This window comes from Schistosoma mansoni, assembly GCF_000237925.1.
Source record: "Schistosoma mansoni, WGS project CABG00000000 data, chromosome 1 unplaced supercontig 0076, strain Puerto Rico, whole genome shotgun sequence".
Taxonomy (NCBI): Eukaryota; Metazoa; Platyhelminthes; class Trematoda; order Strigeidida; family Schistosomatidae; genus Schistosoma; species Schistosoma mansoni.
In genome coordinates, this window is record NW_017385990.1 from 1,316,815 (window position 1) to 1,334,983 (window position 18,169).

Genomic DNA, 18,169 nt, shown 5'->3' on the forward strand with positions numbered 1-18,169 from the left:
GGGGGAGTCGTTGGAAACTATTAGGAAGGCTTCCGAGAATTAAGACGAAGCCTCCAGAAACCATAAGGGAGCCGAAGAGTTTCCGTCAAATCAGAACGTGATGGAGCTTTCTAGAATATCAACGTGGCACACTACGATTTGACAGTAGCATAACTTGCCTCTTTCTCGGATTGGCTGAATTATAATGATGTTACAACTAACGCTAATATCTATGCATTCCCATGACTTTCTGTACATTTTGATTCTTACCCAACAAGCACTTCTCCAGTCTTCTGATTTTGAGACCGTGGGGTTCTATAGGTTCGAGTGCTATAGGGTTTGCTATTTTTGCATTTTTTCAGAGAGGCTTTTACGAATACGATTAGTAATACCACTTAGTTGCCTTAAACTTAATATTTCAGTTGCACAACCGATGGTTGTGTCAATAAAATGTTTTAATATTCATATATGAATTTTGTGTAGATTTTAGAATTCAAATAGTTTGCATCCATGACTGATCTTGGCTGGACAAGCGTTGGAGACCTGTAATCACTGAAGTTCAGTCATGTCGGGTGCGATACTGTTATCCTCCACAGTCAATGGAAGATGATACACAATATCACAAATTGGTTAAAATTATGTATGTACGGCATTAGATACTCTCCCACTTGTCTAGAAGTGAAGCGTTTGGTGAGAGACTTTTGGTCATGAGTTCTGTCCCCGATTAGACTGTGGATGCGCATAACCTAGGAGTCCTATACTGGGGCGAAATTATTTTCCAATAATTCCTGGTTTTCAGCTATTGCCCAGCTAAACTCAGTCCATGATGTAAATCGGAAGGATGTTTCAATCACTAAACCATCGCTTCACGTGAAGCTTCTTTACAAATTCTTTCTAATCATAATATACCATCGCGAATTTCTACGGATTTAAAAATTTTTTTTAACTTTCCACAGCAAAATCATGTTACATTTCGTGATGATACTGTTGTAATACAATCTAATAATCTTGATTTATCATCATCATCTTCAAAACGTATCAGCGTTACAGATGTCAGTATTTCTAGTAACAGTATACTACACAATGCAACATCCATTCATTTACACTTATGTAATGCTATGAAAGCATTATTATTAATTAGTCCAACTGGATTAGTACAATTTCTACCAATTATTCTTAATCAATTCATGGAGATTATTATTCTTAGTGCTGAAACAAGTGCAAAATGGTTTCAACAGCAGCAGCAGCAGCAAACAACTCAGCTATCAGATTCAATGAACAAAGATCTTAGTAATACCGCTGATACTTCGGAATATTTATGGTTTAAAAGTTTAAAAAGTAATTATAATCCTATGATGACGAGTACAAATACAACAAATTATACTACTACTATTACTACTAGTAATAATAGTACACCGGATGATGTATTAAAAACAGCTATTAGGTGAGTTATTTTCCTCTAGTACACTAAATACACCTTTTTTTGATTAACATAATGGGAGAATAAGAAGTTGAATGTGTTCATTTGTATGTTGTATATATAAACAATTAATCATAAAATGTATATTATGCATGTTTAACTCTTCAGGAGGGTACATAATGACTGGAAAAAAATTTAATTACTCGAGAGTAAAGTAGTTGAGATTATTGACACTTTCACTTATCTTTGAAGTCTCATCAGTTCTAATGGTCTGGTGTCTGAGGAAATCTCGGCATGAATGAGAAAAGCTCGATTGAATTGCATCACTTTTTGTGTAGGCGAAGTATCTATCTATCAACCATAGGACAACTTTACTGCACAGTAGTTCGCTTCGTTTTACTTTATTTTGGATGATCATCAAGAAGAGAATATCCTTGTAGAGTAGTAGTATCCGATCATATGTGTCTTCAAAGCATTGCTCATGTATTTCGAGACCACTAAGTAAGCAACGCCTGGTTAGGGATAGGTACTACTAAGCAAAGATAGAAATTCGGTTCATAAGGTGATGACTGTTCGGCAAGTGAGGTAGTTGAGACATGTGTCACGCATCCCCAACTACTGCCTGTCTCGACGTGCAATCATGGTTGATGTAGGAGTAGGTTGGAAGGAAGTCAGGAGTGGCCAAACAGAAACATTAGATCAGTTCATGGATCCATTAAAAATTGAGCAGAGTCATGTTCATAGATGTGGACACCTAGTCTTCTCTATTATCACTAATACTGTGACTAACTTTATTAATTTGGGATTCGCTCTAATAGTTTCATCTCCCTGTGTTAATAGGATTTGACAACTTGAACCAATGTACACCTGCCTACATAGCAGGTTCTACGCTGCAACTGAAAAACCGGTGGGTCATTTAGAGAGAAAAACCCAATCACTTTTAAAAAACATATGATAATATAGTTGTATCAAGTATTGGCTTATAAGCGGTGGTAATCGAATCAAGGAATTTTGATTGAAATACTACCATTCAGATGAATTTTTGGTTGCTCTGTTTTTCTATGTATGTAGTTGAATTGTAAACTTAAGGAAGACTTTCATAAGTAATTTTGAATAGATACAGCTACTACAATTGGTGTCTAATTTCTTAACATTTGTGTTTTGTTGTCAAGTTAGTTTGCTGAAATAACTAGCGGGAAAAATGCTTTATGTTTATCAAGGTCCTGGATTCGAATCTCGCTTGCAAGGCGGGATCGTGGATGCGCACTGCTGAGGAGTCCCATGCAGAGACGAAACACCTGTCCAGTGCTTCCAGGTTTTCCATGTTAGTCTAGCTTCAATTAACTCATGATTTCAACTATTAAAAATACTGAAATCTCCACAAAAACCCCTTCTGTTTATCAAGTTATTTAACGTTTATTGATTAGAAATAAGTTCCAACAAAATCCAAGTCAAGTAATTTCCATTCACCATTCCCTCCAACTGTTCTTAAAACTCATATAGATTGCATTGTGTTACATCGAATCATAACCAAATAATGGGGGGGGTGGATAGGAGTAAAACTATTTATATATTAATAATAACAAATTACACTATTCTTTTCCATGTCATACATTTTGTTTAAATATCAATCTATCCTATCGTCTTACTTACTTACGCCTGTTACCCCTCGTGGAGGAGCATAGGCCACTCACCAGCATTCTCCATCCAACCCTATCCTAGACAATCCTTTCCAGTTCTTTCCAGTCCCCATATCCTATCGTCTACTTCAATGATACATCAACTTAATGCATTAGAATATATCTAGAGTAACTCGTGATATTTCTTCACATGTTTGTCCATAATAAATCTTGTCACACGTATTACTATTTTTATCACGTTTAATGAACCTACTTGGTTAATATTTTGATTTGTTCTATCTATTGTAATTGATCAATTGAATTGTGTATGTTGAGCTAATCGATAATTGAACGTTACAAGGTTTTATTTTATTCAATACACGTCAATTTTAGCACCCAAAAGTTTGTGCTTCAAATAAACAGAGTTAACATTGAGGAGAAATAAAGGAGAGCGAGAAGTGAAATACAACTACACATAATTGAATGAATAGAAATAATACATAACAGTAGTTAGTTGTGTTAACAGTGGAACGAGGAGAAACTCCCTTCAGTTTAACCAGTTGCTCTCACTTTTATCATTGAACATGAAAGAAGACTCCATAGGGATAGCCATTAACTTCTACTATGAGTCATATCTGATAACGTTTTGAACTACTGAGCTGCACTATCTCTAAAACGTAAACCATAAAGTCGTGATCGATCGATATATGTCGTAAACTAAACAGTTCTCCGCTTCTTTACCCAATCCTCCTATTGTTAGCAAAATCCTTGCAATAAAAGTCGCTGGGATGGCATTCTTAAGACATAAATAACATTTATTATTAATGACACAATGATGTCCTTGTCAATGTACTCTGTTTACTAATGTTATGATAAGTATTATAAGGAAAGATGGATAGTGGCTAGCAGTAGAATGCAGTTTCGTTCTATTTGCAACTTGTTAGCTGGATGTACCTTCACCTCAGAGTTAATGTTCACTCTGGAACTCGAACCCAGTACCGTTCGATCCAAACGCCATTGCGTTATCCACTGAGCTACTGAGTCTTGATAGCTACTTGCTTGTGTAATGGGATGAAGTTTAAATTCACATGGTATTGTTTATTTGAATCTTGCCATTGATATTTAGTACTGCAATTGATCAGTCTCTTATAAGTATGTGTACATACTGTGCACTGCTAGCCTCTATCCATCTTTGCTTATAATTCTACATAGAGGCAATTCCTACAGTATGCACATATGCCAATAAGATACTGATCAGTTGCAGTCCTAAATATCAATGAGGAGATTCAACTAAACAATACCGAGTGAACTTATGATAAGTAGTTTGACTAGTTAATCGATTAGTTGATTTAAAAAAATGTGGAAACACTTCAGTTTTTAGAGATCATCTGATGTAAGAGTGGAACACTTGTTAAGAAGTTCAAATAATTAACCTCTCTCAAATAGTAAAAACGTTAAAATTATCTTAAGTAAGTTTAACTAATCAGTTTTAACTTCGTACAATTCAAATGTTGACACGTTTCTGTTTTATTATAATTTCGTCTATGAAGTTTTGAAGTTTTTTTCATCATGGCGACATATTTGTAGAAGCCTCGATCATTTTAGGTTTAGTGTTGAGTCGGCTTCTGGAGAACTTCGACGGAGCCTCCAGAGGCCCAAAAAGGAGCCCAAGAGCCCCATCCAATCAGAGTACAATGGAAAATTCTAGAGTTCCAACGTGGCGAGCTACTATTGCCCGGTAGCATAAAATATCGTTAATGGATTGGCTGAAATAGGATGTTGATTTAACATACACTAACATCTATAAATACCTATGATTTTCTGTAACAAGATTAAACCTTGCAGTAAAGTGTCTTCTCTCATACTCGTATCTTCTCTCTGGTGTTCAAGTCGCTGAGTAGTTCCAGTCTGGGGTTATCAGAATAGCTTAGGATCTGAATATAGCGTTCAACTTACAAGATGTATCATTTAGCCCCCAAAATGCCCTAGTACGGCCGTGAGTGGGGAAAGTCTGCTCTCCCTCTCCAAATGCTCTCATATGGCCACGCGTACATAGCCTCTGTCAGGGAAGTCCTACTCACTGTATTCTCTTGGCAGGGGTGTTATTTACGAAATTGAGAGGACGAAAAGCGAATGTCCAGTGCTTTAACTGGGCTGGTGGACACGGAAAGTCCACCTAGGGGAGATGGAAAACCCTGATTCCAAACAATGGTGCACATGGGCTCCAGTATCCTGAGGGAACAAATGGTGTATGAATCAATCGTTGGTCACTGACTACCATGGGACTGCATCTCCTCACGATGCTCCACTGCCTTGTTGATCAGATCTTTAGGTCAAAGGCTCGGGGTGTGGCCGCCTAAGAAAACCACCTGCTTCAGTTTGGGCACCTGAGCAGTATCACATCCCTCACACAAATCAAATGAGATTTGTGCAGCGCATATGTATCTGGTGCCTATTTTTTACCAATATATTTATGTGTTCAAATAAATAAATAAATTTGTGCGATCATCATAACTAGTAGTTAGAAACTTCAATTGACATGGATCATAATCGTTTGCAATGATGCAGACGTGTTCATTTTTTGTCTCTCTTTAGAATATAAGTTCTGAAATCCTCTTATACCTCTTATTTTCTTCCTTTGTACCAAAGCTTTTCTACCTATACTTATGGAATTGTCTTGTTATTATTTTATCGCGCTGTACTGATGTGGTATGGTAACATGAACAGATATACATGTGTTAAATCCTACGTTCCACACACCTAACAGATTTATGGTGTTAGTTACCTCAAAATATGTCGACTCGTTTATCTAATTTTATATCTCATTCACATTAGCTACTTTTTTATCAGCAATTGATTCAACAATCTTCACACAACTAAACATATTTTTATCTTGTCCTACTAATGGTTTTGATCAATAAATTGCCGACTACATTAAAGCGCTTAACAGCTCAATGTAGTGCACAAGATATCGAGTCACATCGCGAAATGATCGATGGGATTCCATCCGCAACAAAGAGTTAGACAAAGATGACGTTGGTCAGTACTTAATGTTGAGTCAATTTCAAGTATCTCACCGTCACTGGAGGCTGTTCGAGTAACTTACTGGTGAAGTGTGGCGATGCAGACTTACATGGATTGAGTGTCAACTGTCACGTACCTTCGAACACGTAATATTTCAATTATTCGGGCTATATGACACTTTACTGAATCCGATTTTATTCAACTGTACATTGTGAAAATGGTTTTTTTGTAACTAACTAACTGTTCTAAGCCATATATTGGGTTTGTTTGCTAGGATTCTTTTTCTTTTCTTATGAAATACCGTATTGTTTAGATTCTAGTAAATATGGTTTTGTACTTTTCCAATTCTAGTACATTAGCTATGCTTGTTTCTGAATTGAGTGCACAAATTCCAAATGATAATTCTTATTATCCAATCAAGTCAACAAATGATACAACTTGTCTAGATGGTGCAGTTGATTCAAGCATATCAAGTGGTGAACGTGTAAAACACAATTTGTTGAAAACTTATGTGGAGGTAAGTTGTAAATTATTTTTCCAGTTTTCGAAAGTTTACTTCACTTTGTTGTTACTACTCATGAGTAGATAGAGATGTTATCATGAAAATTCGGGATTCCACTGGTTGTTTTGTTTGATTTGTCAAATTATTTGACTGACTAATATCCAACTAAGTTCTCGTCTTCGATGTTTTTCCGAATTCACATTAACACAAAGACATAAATGAATAAAAATCTGAATAACCACGACTCACAGTGAATTGTGCAATTATGCATAAACTGAGAATTGGGGTGGAAATCTGAAGTACACAGGATTAGATGTAAGTTACGGCCGTGTATCATACATCAACCGAAAGCTTATGGTGTTTTTGCAGAGTAATCCAGGGACAAAACCAAAGGATAATATTTCACAGACTTTGAATTCAATGAAGCAGTTTTCCCATAAATAGCTACGGTTGTTCACCGTAGCTTCTTTATTTCTCTATACACACTTTTTCCCTTAACAAAAATAGGTTTCAACCACCATTTGTTTGAGTCCATACGTTAAGAAAACTGACTGATGTTGTGATACTTACAAGATGTGGCCAATCTAGTCAACTGTAATAAATTCAAAAAACAATAATGAATAATCACTAGCTCCCTTCGACGACAGTGTATGATCTTTTTGGTTCGATATAGATAAATTCTGGTTTTCTGCGTTTCCTCACCTTGTGGGTCACTGGACATCCTTTATCAAAATTGTCTAATAGGGTTCTCTACATTGAGCCCCAGTTTTCTTTTAGTTTTCTGTGAGGTGCTTGATTATTCCAATATGTGGTTGACATGAAGTGACCCCCACTCCTTTAACTTCCACCACATACATTACTTTTCCTCATATTCTGTAATTTGTTGATGTTTCCTCTTTCAAACATCCCTGTCCATAATAATATTTTGATCATTTCACTAATTATTTGTACTTGTTCAGTGAAAAGAAGCGAATACGTAATTTTCATTCGTCTAATATCCTACATGATTGTTTTCTTTCCTTTGTTTCGTCTAAATTATTGTTATGAAGGTCCATGGTCATCGTATATCAGGGTATTTATGAAAATGACTCATTTCTGTCATATCTATCAAATATTATGTATATTATAAGCTAGACAACAACAATCCACTGTCTTAGCTTAGTTGATTTACAGTTTATAGACATAAACAAACTTGAATATATATACCCTGGTAGATAGATACCAGCATGGTTGGGAAAATATTCACTTTATCCATTATTCATGCCACCTTATGTATTTCGTAAATAATGATCTTCTTTTCAAAAACTTGTTTATTTTGTTTTGACGCCCCTGGTACGGCCAAGGGTGGGGAGAGTCAGTTCTCCTTCTTCAAATGCTCTCACATGGCCACGCGTATGCAGCCACTGCAAGGGAATTCCTAGTTACTGCCTTCTCACTGTTGTGGAAGCTTTAACGGAATCGAGAGGATGAGAAATGAATATTCGTCGCTTTAATCAGGTTAGTGTATACAAAGCATCTACTTAGGGGAGTTAGAAAATTCTGATTCCAAACCAATGGTGCACATGAGCTCCAGGATCCTGAATGAACAAATGGTGTATGAACTTATTATTGATGACTGGCTGCTATGGGACAGCATCTCCTTATGTTGCTCCACTGACTTATGGATCAGACCTTTGGATGAAAGCATGGGAAGTGGCTCTCGAAGAAAACCACCTGCTTCAGTTTGATCACTCGAGAAGTATCACAGCCTACACATAAATCAAGTGGCGCATATTGATTTGGTGCCCCTTTCTACCAATATTTATGTGTTCAAATAAAATAAAAATCTTTTCAAAATAAAAGAATTTATCTCGATTTTTATTTTCATTCCTAAACACTTCCAAAACGAGCAAGATCATGTCTACTTTAAATAACTGAAAACATCTAGATCAACTCTGGAAAAGCAAACCAAGGCATCTGAATAAATTATTCTTAGCTTGTCTGAACAACTCATCCTATGCATGAACTACATACTAGAAACTGTTGTGTTTATGTTTGTCTTGTTTCATTCTTAGTTTTTGAATTTTTTTAAAACTATTTTTAAACTTCCCATCATCTTTTGAATAACTAATTAACACCGTTGGATGCCGGCTCAGTGGTCTATCGGTTAAGTGCTCTCTAGCTCGAGTCTGATAGGTCCTGGGTTCGAATCTTACGAGTGAGAGATCGTGGATGCACACTGCTGAGGAGTCCCACAATAGGACGAGTTGGCCGTACAGTGCTTCCAGGTTTTCCATGGTGGTCTAGCTTCAATTGAATCATGATTTCAACTATATAAAATTATTAAAAATCTCCACAAAACCCCCTTCTGATAATTAATCATAATGTTTACTTGTAGAATAGTATGTTTCTCTTATTATATATACACGTTACGTAATTATCATTACCATTACTTTAATTAACCTAACGTACATTTTCTTTTATTTACATTTTCTTTTATTTCTTGTATTGTATCGATTGTAACCATGATACCCTAAAATGGTATTTTTTCTACCCCTTTCTCAAATGACCTTCCATATTTACAAATGATTCATACTGAAGGTATTTCAATCGTAATCGATGCTAAAGTTCATTACCTTAACATATAACATTTTTCAGTCCACTCAGTTACGGATGTTTTAAGTTGCTGTAATGATTATGGATTGATAAATGTAGGGCTTGATAATGAAATTAATGAAAATCATTTAAATCCTTAACTGATCTATGTTAGATCTCCATTGAAGATCTGGAAGTGCTGAGTGGTAGATTTGCTCTAGTATGGTATTCCTCAGAAATGCGTATTGATGACTCCATTCGTTGTGTTTGTAAAAGAGACCTTCGGTCTACCTCTCAAACTCTTAATTATTATATCAATGAGCTGACATTTAACGGTGTTAACGTTTAACTTCCTTGTTGTTTAATGTACGTTAATAAAGTGAAAAACGGTGTTCTACATTGGTAAGCAGAAATGGGGATAGTGGCTAGCAGTGGAATCCAGGACGTGCGTTTCGTCCTATTTGGGACTCGTCAGCTGGATGTACCTGCATCTCACAGTTGACATTCACTCTGGGACTCAAACCTAGTAACTTTCACTTCAAACGCCATCGCGTTATCCACTCGGCCACTGAGTCCTCATAGCCACTTGCTTGTTCTACATTGTATTTGGCATTAGGACAATATTTTTAAGCAGTTTCTATAGCATTTTAGAAGATAACCTAGAGTACCACTATAAACAGTTGTACAACACCTAATACTAGATCTGAACTTAGAAAGCGTACACTCATCAGATCTAATAGTGAGCCTTCAGTTTGAATTGTTGTGCCAGGAATTATTTGTATATTCTATCATATTGTAATATTTGGTGATCGTCAACCAATAAGTTGGCATAAAACCATTATCCAATGCTCTTCAACTTTTGACAGTTTGTAATGAAAACTATCTTCATAAAATGGTTAAAGATATTTGTAAGTATAAAACTCAGTTATAAGCAGGGGTGAATGGTGGCCAACACTAAGATTCAGGATGCGCGTTTCTTCCCATAAGAGACTGATCAATTGCAGTCTTAACCAATACAAAAATAAATTTACACTTTACCCCATTGTACAAGCTAGTGGCTAACAAGACTCAGTAGCTAAGTGGATAACGCGATGACGTTTGAAGCAAACTGTGTTGGGTTCGAGTAGTGGAGTGAATTTCAATTGCATGATGCAGATACGCCCAGCTGACGACTCCGAAATAGGACGAAACGCGTGTCATGCTGGATGCTTCTATCCATCTTTGCTTGTAGCACTTGTGGCTTAAGGCAATATCTAGGTAATCCGTACAGGATGCACATATGCCAATGTAAGACTTATCAATTGCGGTCGTAAATATCAATGGGAAGATTTAAACAACCAATATAAAAAATGAAATTAAGCTCAGTTCTTTTTGAGTAATAGTAATTAGGTCAACTAATAGTAATCACGTTGTTACTAGGCTACAAGCTCGAATCCTGTATCTCTGACCTGGAATATATCACCTGGTACCTGTTCACTTAAATATCGTTAGGACTACACTGACTGTAAGAAGCTGAATCTGCAGACAATAGACTATTTATATACGTCGATATTCGTCGGTTACTAGTATTCGATCATAAGTGTCTTCGAAGCATTGCTCGTATATCCTGGGACCACCGGATAAGTAATGCAGTTGTTAGGAAACGGGTACTAGGTAAGTGTTATATCTTGTTGGTTGAACGCTATATTCAGATCCTAAGCTATTATGATAACCCCAGGCTAGAACTATTCAACGACTTGAAGACCAGAGAGAAGATACGAGTATGAGAGAAGTACTTTACTACAAGGTTCATTTATGTACAGAAAAACAGGGGTTTTATAGTAATTAAAAGACCTTGAGTTCCCATAGTAGCAGTGTGTTAAACAGCCAATCAGGACCTCGTTATTTTAGTAGCATAGCTTCTAACTAATCGCTGATTGGTTGGGCTCTTTATGAGCCTCTGGAGGCTGTGATAGAGTTTACTGTAAGCCGACTTAACACCTCCCCTTTTTTTTGAAGAAGCGGGGTAGGTATCCAGACTGCATTTTCTGACTTCATCCTCCCCCACGAAACAATGTTGGGTCCCCAACATTCGACATAGTGACGTTGTTGCAGATTGAACTTATGGGACGATCTAATAATTTCAACTTTTCTATCCAATCAAGCCCCAATAAATCGAGTGCTGGCTTCTTTGTTAGATATACTGTTGCACTTGTTGTTACCGCACCTTTAGACACAATGCAAGGTATTTCTCCAACAATATTTAACTTTCCACCTGATGCACTGTGTGCTATTTGTGTAGTTCGACGCACCGTGGGTCGCCCAATCTTCTTCCAAGTTTCTGGGCTGATTAAAGTAATATCAGAAGCCGTATCAAGCTGAAGTCGAGTGCGGTGTTTATTAATATTCAGAGTTACGTACTTTCTCTGGCGGCAACTTCGAGCTTTGTTATGTGATACCAAAATTCTTTTCGTTAATGCCCCAGACCTGTATTTCTTGAAGTAAGATTTTGCAAAATGTCGTTTATAGTTTCTTTTTCTGCAGCTGGTTTCTATATGGCCCTTCCGATGACACTTACTGCAACAATGTTCTTTATACGGGCAAAACCTCTTATAGTGCCAGCCTCCACATGTCCAGCATGGAGATGATGGTTTGTCGCCGTTATTACGATAATTAGGTGTGCTGGAACCTTGCACGACTTTTCTCTCAACAGCATTAACGTGGGGGAACTGGTTAGTGTTTTCTACCATCGAGGTATCGTGCTTCAAATTCACTAACCTTTGACATTCATTAGTCACTTCCTGCAGGGTCATGTTGGGACAATGCTCAAGTTTGCTTAGGATTCTCGTTCGGATGTCAGCATCCTCAGGTGAACGCAGGCTACAGACAAATACTAAGCATTTAAACTGGTCTTCAGACATGGAAGACAACTTGAACCTCTCGCACTCTCGGTTCGCAATATCTGCGTGTTTCACCCAGTCATCTCCTGATTCTTTCGTTATCTTCAAGCACTGGTAACGGATATTAAATAGAGACGACTTTTCTCCAAAGATTTGAGACAGGGTTTGAATTGTTTCATCAAAACTAAAGTCTCGTGGGTTCTTCGGAAGAATAAAGTCACTATAGCGTTCATGTTCTGTTGTCCCAAGCTTTCTTAGAAGTATTATGCATTTGAAGCGTCATCCAGTCTGCAGAGATCAATACGGAACAAATCTTCATACTTCTTAAACCAAGAGTTAAAAGTGACACCTGCTGCACCATCAAAATTAAATTCATGGATTGCATTAATAACTGAGTCAGTATGAGATACTTGAAATTCACCAGCAGCAGAGTTTTGTTGAGACATACATAATTTCTGCATAAGGGCTTCCATGACTCTGATTTGAGACTGTTCAAACCGTTTTTCTTGACGCTCCATATAAGCTTCAAATTGCTCTAAAGAAATACTCATTGTCACTTTTTCTCATCGCCACTGATATGTCTTGTTAGATTGTAGTTTTTCCCCGTCGCCACTGTTATATCTTGTAAGTTGAACGCTATATTCAGATCCTAAGCTATTCTGATAACCCCAGGCTAGAACTATTCAACGACTTGAAGACCAGAGAGAAGACACGAGTATGAGAGAAGTACTTTACTACAAGGTTCATCTATGTACAGAAAAACAGGGGTTTTATAGTAATTAAAAGACCTTGAGTTCCCATAGTAGCAGTGTGTTAAACAGCCAATCAGGACCTCGTTATTTTAGTAGCATAGCTTCTAACTAATCGCTGATTGGTTGGGCTCTTTATGAGCCTCTGGAGGCTGTGATAGAGTTTACTGTAAGCCGACTTAACAGTAAGGATGGCAAATCAATTGATGAAGTAATGAAACTTCATCAGTTGAGATGGCTGGGACACGTGTTACGTATGCCCAACCATCGAATGCCCCGACGAGCGATGTTTTATGATGTAGGAGTAGGTTGGAAGAAAGCTAGGGGTGGCCAGACCAAAACATGGCACAAATCCATAAAATCACTGACAAGTGGACTGAGCCATGCTGGTAGGTATAGACTACCTGGTTGGGATCCACGAGATGATAGCAACCGATTGTTAGAGACCTTGAATGACATGGCTCAAAATCGTTTACAATGGCGAAGGTGCATCCACTATTTGTGTTCTGCCAAATTCTAATATTTTGAATTCTTCATGTCTCTTTCTCTTTTCAAATTTATTTCATTGGATTATACTCCTTGAATAAGATCTTCAAACCCTAATCTTTCACATAATGCTTATACTATTCTTACTTCTACCACCATAGGATTCCAATCGATAAGTGCATCTCTCTGCTGATGTGGTATGGCAAGTTGAACTGATGTAAGTACGTACGAAGTTCTACGTTGTGACTGACTGACTATATACGTCGATACACTCCCTTGTTTGTTAAATAATCCAATATTTTAAATGTTGTTTTTTTCTTTTTATCATTCCATAGTTTGTATTCAATCCGGATCACTTATTAACAACATGTATCAATCATTATTTAAATGGAAATCAACCAATCACTAGTGATTCTACAAAAGAAGAAGGTATACAACTGAATAAAAAATTAAATCTTCCACCTCCTCCTCCATCATCATCATCATCATCGTCACCATCTACAACAAGAAGACCTAATAAACTATCCATATCACAATCTATCATTAATCAATATTTCCCTTTATCATCTATTCATCATTCTATTATACGTGGTTTAATTCTACTCTTGTCCGATACTCATTGTCCTAATAATATATTGATACATCTATTCAATAATATTTGGTTCTTATTAACACTGATAGTTAAATCAATGACACAATATTTATGTATTAGTAAGAAAATATGGGTAAGTATTCATTTATTTTGTATGTTTGTATATGTGTATATGTTAACTACTTATCAGTCTACCATTGAAGTAACTACTTCTATGAATCCGGTGTTCATGTTGTTGTGCTAATGAGGCTCAGGCAACTTGGACTGATGCATATGTGTAGTTGGTCCTATGTTGTAGTTGACTGACTGAGTTTTGAATAGAAAACAATCAATAATCATTGTAAAATTGTCTTTCATTAATGTTCATAGTTAGTTAGTCAGTTTGAAGGAAATACTAGGAAGTAAAGAAAGGATTTGATTGTAAGCATAATAATTTCAAGTGTTGTCTAAGGTATGAAGGTGATCCCTGACCCCTTGGTTGCCTACTTCTCAGATAAACTTCAAAGGAAAACAATTTAGGTCATAGCAACTTGTAAGTATGATCTTAGAGGAAAGTTTACGAGACAACTGTTTGAATTCGGTTGCATGACTTTTTGTGAGTAGTGTTTGTTATGGTATAAATTTGCAACTTAATGAACTGTTTCACTTTCTGTTATAAACTCTTTGTTATATCTTGTGGTTGAGTGGATGCCTTGGTAATGTATGACGTGATAAAACCGTCAATCAGAGAGCAGCGAATTATCGATTGGAACAGTGACACACGAAAACTGTACGAGCAGTCTAGAGTGCTTATCGACCCTGCTTCTGCCTAGCCCAGCCAGTTAAGTCTAAAACACCAATAACAGCCTCTGTGGTATGAATCATTGTATTTCAAACATACTGAGTTTATATACCAAACAGACTGAGCACATCGTACCAATAAAATGGAAAATAACATTTGTACAAGAGTTAGCCAAATGTGGCTGTGAATAGGGGGAGCAATAATTAATAGACTGGGTATAACTCAGGGATGGTAAATCGTATAATAATGGTTCAAGGGTCAAAATAAAGCTCACAATGAAAGGAACATGAATATGAGTAGTTTTATTATTTAGCAAATATACGATAAAAATTATATGCATAATATTGTTCCATAAGTGGATCCCAAAGTTACCATTCACTATTGTTATCGGGGCATAACACTCTTAAGGATAGGAGGTGATTTAATATTTCAAAAGTTTTATTTCTATCAGAAATTAGATAATATCATCTACAAAAAAACATCTAGAAAGATGAAATTAATCAACAATTGTATTGTCCTAGTTTTGATAAGCACACTAACACGGGGGAATCATTTTCAGATCTTGAAACTGATCCCAAAATGATTTCATTTAATAGTAATAAAGTGAATGTGAAGTTAGTAAACATTACTTTAACACTTATTGCTGATAGATTGTTGATTTCTGTTAGTGCTAGTAAGCTTATAAATTTTTTTCCAGGTGTATAGAAGAAGATTTATGGTGTGAGTTTCTTATAAGTCATGTTTATTCTTGGTCATAAATACTTGGAACCTACTCACTGATTACCTTGTTAAGCCCCCAAATGCCCTGGGGAGAGTCCGCTCTCCCTTTCCAAATGCTCTCACATAGACACGCGTATATAGCCTCTGCCAAGGAAGTCCTACTTACTGCATTCTCATGGCATTGCTGTTTACGAAATTAAGATGACGAAAAGCGAATGTTCAGCACCTTAACCTGGTTGGTGGACATGGAGGGTCCATCTAGGGGAGATGGAAAACCCCGATTCCAAAACAATGGTGCACATGGGCTGGCTCCAGTACCCTGAAGGGACAAATGGCATATGAATCAATCGTTGGTCACCGGCTACCATGGGACTGCATCTCCTCACGATGCTCCACTGCCTTGTTGATCGGATCTTTAGGTCAAAGGCTCCGGGTGTGGCTTCTTAAGAAAACCACCTGCTTCGGTTTAGGCACCCGGGTAGTATCACAGCCCTCATACAAATCAAAAGAAATTTGTGTGGTGCACATGTATCTGGTGCCCCTTTGTACCAATATTTATGTCATTAGTTTAATGCCTATCATCTGGAGAGGATCTTTGAGAAATGCATGGAACAATGTAAAGAAATGTTTTGTCCCAGTTTACAGGTCTATTACATGTAATGAGCATAATATCATATAGCCTCTGAATGTATTTTTGCAATAGTTCTTACTCTTTCCATCTGTCGTTATATTCGACTTGATACTGATTTCGTTGAATTTAGTAGTCATAGATTCTCATTAAGAAATAATTAAAAGCCCATTTCAAAATTAGCCACTATTGTACACATGATTGTTATTATTCATTAAATATAGAGTAGTTGTTTAAAAATTTTATACTGTTTGAATATCATAAAATGTAACATGAGTTGTGTATATCAATGGAATGTAGGACTCACGTTGAACTTACCTGCACCTTACTGTGAATGTTCACATTGAGATTCGAGCGCAGTTCGTCAGCCACAAATTTATGCAACGCCTATGATGTTTAAATCATTATTAGCTAGTGTTTAAATTATCTTACTTTTGGTATTCAGAACAGAATCTAAAGATATCTAACATTAAAAGTCTACTTTAGTGGTTCGACAATCACTGAAAGCGAAGAAGGATCGAACAGTTGTTACATTTTATTTCAGAACCTTCTAGTAATGCACCCCTACAACATTACTAACGATGAAATCCTGGATCTTCAGATCTCGCGGCAAGTATGTGGCCTTTTCTATCTAGTGGTACACATTACTAGCTTTGATCGATTCATGATATTATCATCTTTTTTCTCCTTGTTTTAGGCTGAACGATCAGGTGAATCACGTTTTTCATCAATATTCTGTGAAGATTTAACTGTATTTATTCAATTAATTGGATCACGTTTATTATCTACATCACTTGGTACTATAAAAACCACATCAATAATAACATGTAATCAATCAAATAAAATTGATGAATTAGATGTTACCATACATAATCAAGTTATTACATCATCATTTAATGGATCCATAACAAAAATGGAACCGTTGAACTCTTTAACCAATTCACAAACAAATAAATATATGAATCAATCCTTAACACGAAAAAGTTCACCACGTTCTGAATCTGTTCCATTTAAACAATATTCTAATAGTGTAAAATCTAATAATCCACATCATACTACTAATAATAATGTAAATGATTTCAGTGGAGTTGATGTTATCTCAGCAATTGGACAATTTTTAGGTCAATTATTCAATTTAATGGATAGAGGTTATGTTTTTAAACGTGTTCGTGATTTATTAATGTTCCTTGAAATATCACCAAGAATGGTAAGTTGACGTGTGTGTGTGTGCGTGTGTGTGGGTGCACTTAATGTGGAATTAACGAGATATCAAGAATCGTACCTTAAATTGTTTAAATTGACTTCTGTTTAATACATATCAGAAGGGGGGTTTTTTGTGTGGATATTTCAGTATTTTCATAGTTGAAATCATGAGTCATGAGGAGTTCCACAATAGGACGAAACGGCCGTCTAGTGCTTTCAGGTTTTCCATGGTGGTCTAGCTTCAATTGACTCATGATTTCAACTATGATAATACATATCAGACAACATCTCGGTCTGCTAGGCTGTTTAACTTTTCAGATTCAATGTATCTATTTGTGACAAAGCAGTTGATGCTATTTCAAAACTACTATTCATTATCATATATTGGTATTTCTAAACTGACTATCTTTAATCTTTCTACCCAACACCCATGTCGGTAAATAATGCTCAAAATAACTAATCAGTTGTAAATATCTCAATCCTTCAGTAGGTCAATCACTATCCAAATAGCTCGTTGGTAACATTTCAGACTGTGGAACTGTGTGACTCGGTGCTATGTTTGAGAGGGATGACGATTTTACCTGCGACTGGTGAACGGAACGAAGTTATTAACGTAACAACAGGACAAGCTAGGGTATTACACTGCGCTACAGCTCTGCTGACTATCGGGAGAAGACCAGATTCAGCCGGGAAAAATATATATGTAGCAAGCAGCTCGGAAGAACGAACGACAAGCACACAACTCATGCGCATATATGAAATACAAAAATATCTTTGCAAAATGTCGCAAAATAGCGTACTAATAGGGGGAATAAACCAATGTCATTTAAGGTCATTCCATGTGCGAATTACAAACTGAAGGTATAAATGGGGGCTTTTGGCGCGAAAATGTGAAATCCACATTGCCATAATAAATTTACAAATGTGAGACCAAGTGATTTCTGGGGATCGAACATCCACAATACTCAGATTCCAATACATAAGTTTTCGTTAGTTCCTGCAAGATTTCAGGT

At 36.5% G+C, this 18,169-nt stretch overlaps 1 protein-coding gene across 1 annotated transcript in view; it reads left to right on the forward strand.

Moving 5' to 3' along the window:
* Smp_176770 (dock-9, putative) overlaps positions 1–18,169 on the forward strand; it is a gene marked incomplete at its 5' end in the record, with an annotated part of 121,428 nt that overhangs the window by 40,096 nt on the left and 63,163 nt on the right. Inside the window, 4 exons of the mRNA XM_018791786.1 lie at positions 936–1,423; positions 6,394–6,559; positions 13,568–13,957; positions 16,651–17,160. Of these exons, the coding sequence (XP_018645106.1) occupies positions 936–1,423; positions 6,394–6,559; positions 13,568–13,957; positions 16,651–17,160 (1,554 nt within the window). The remainder of the gene's footprint in view (positions 1–935; positions 1,424–6,393; positions 6,560–13,567; positions 13,958–16,650; positions 17,161–18,169) is intronic.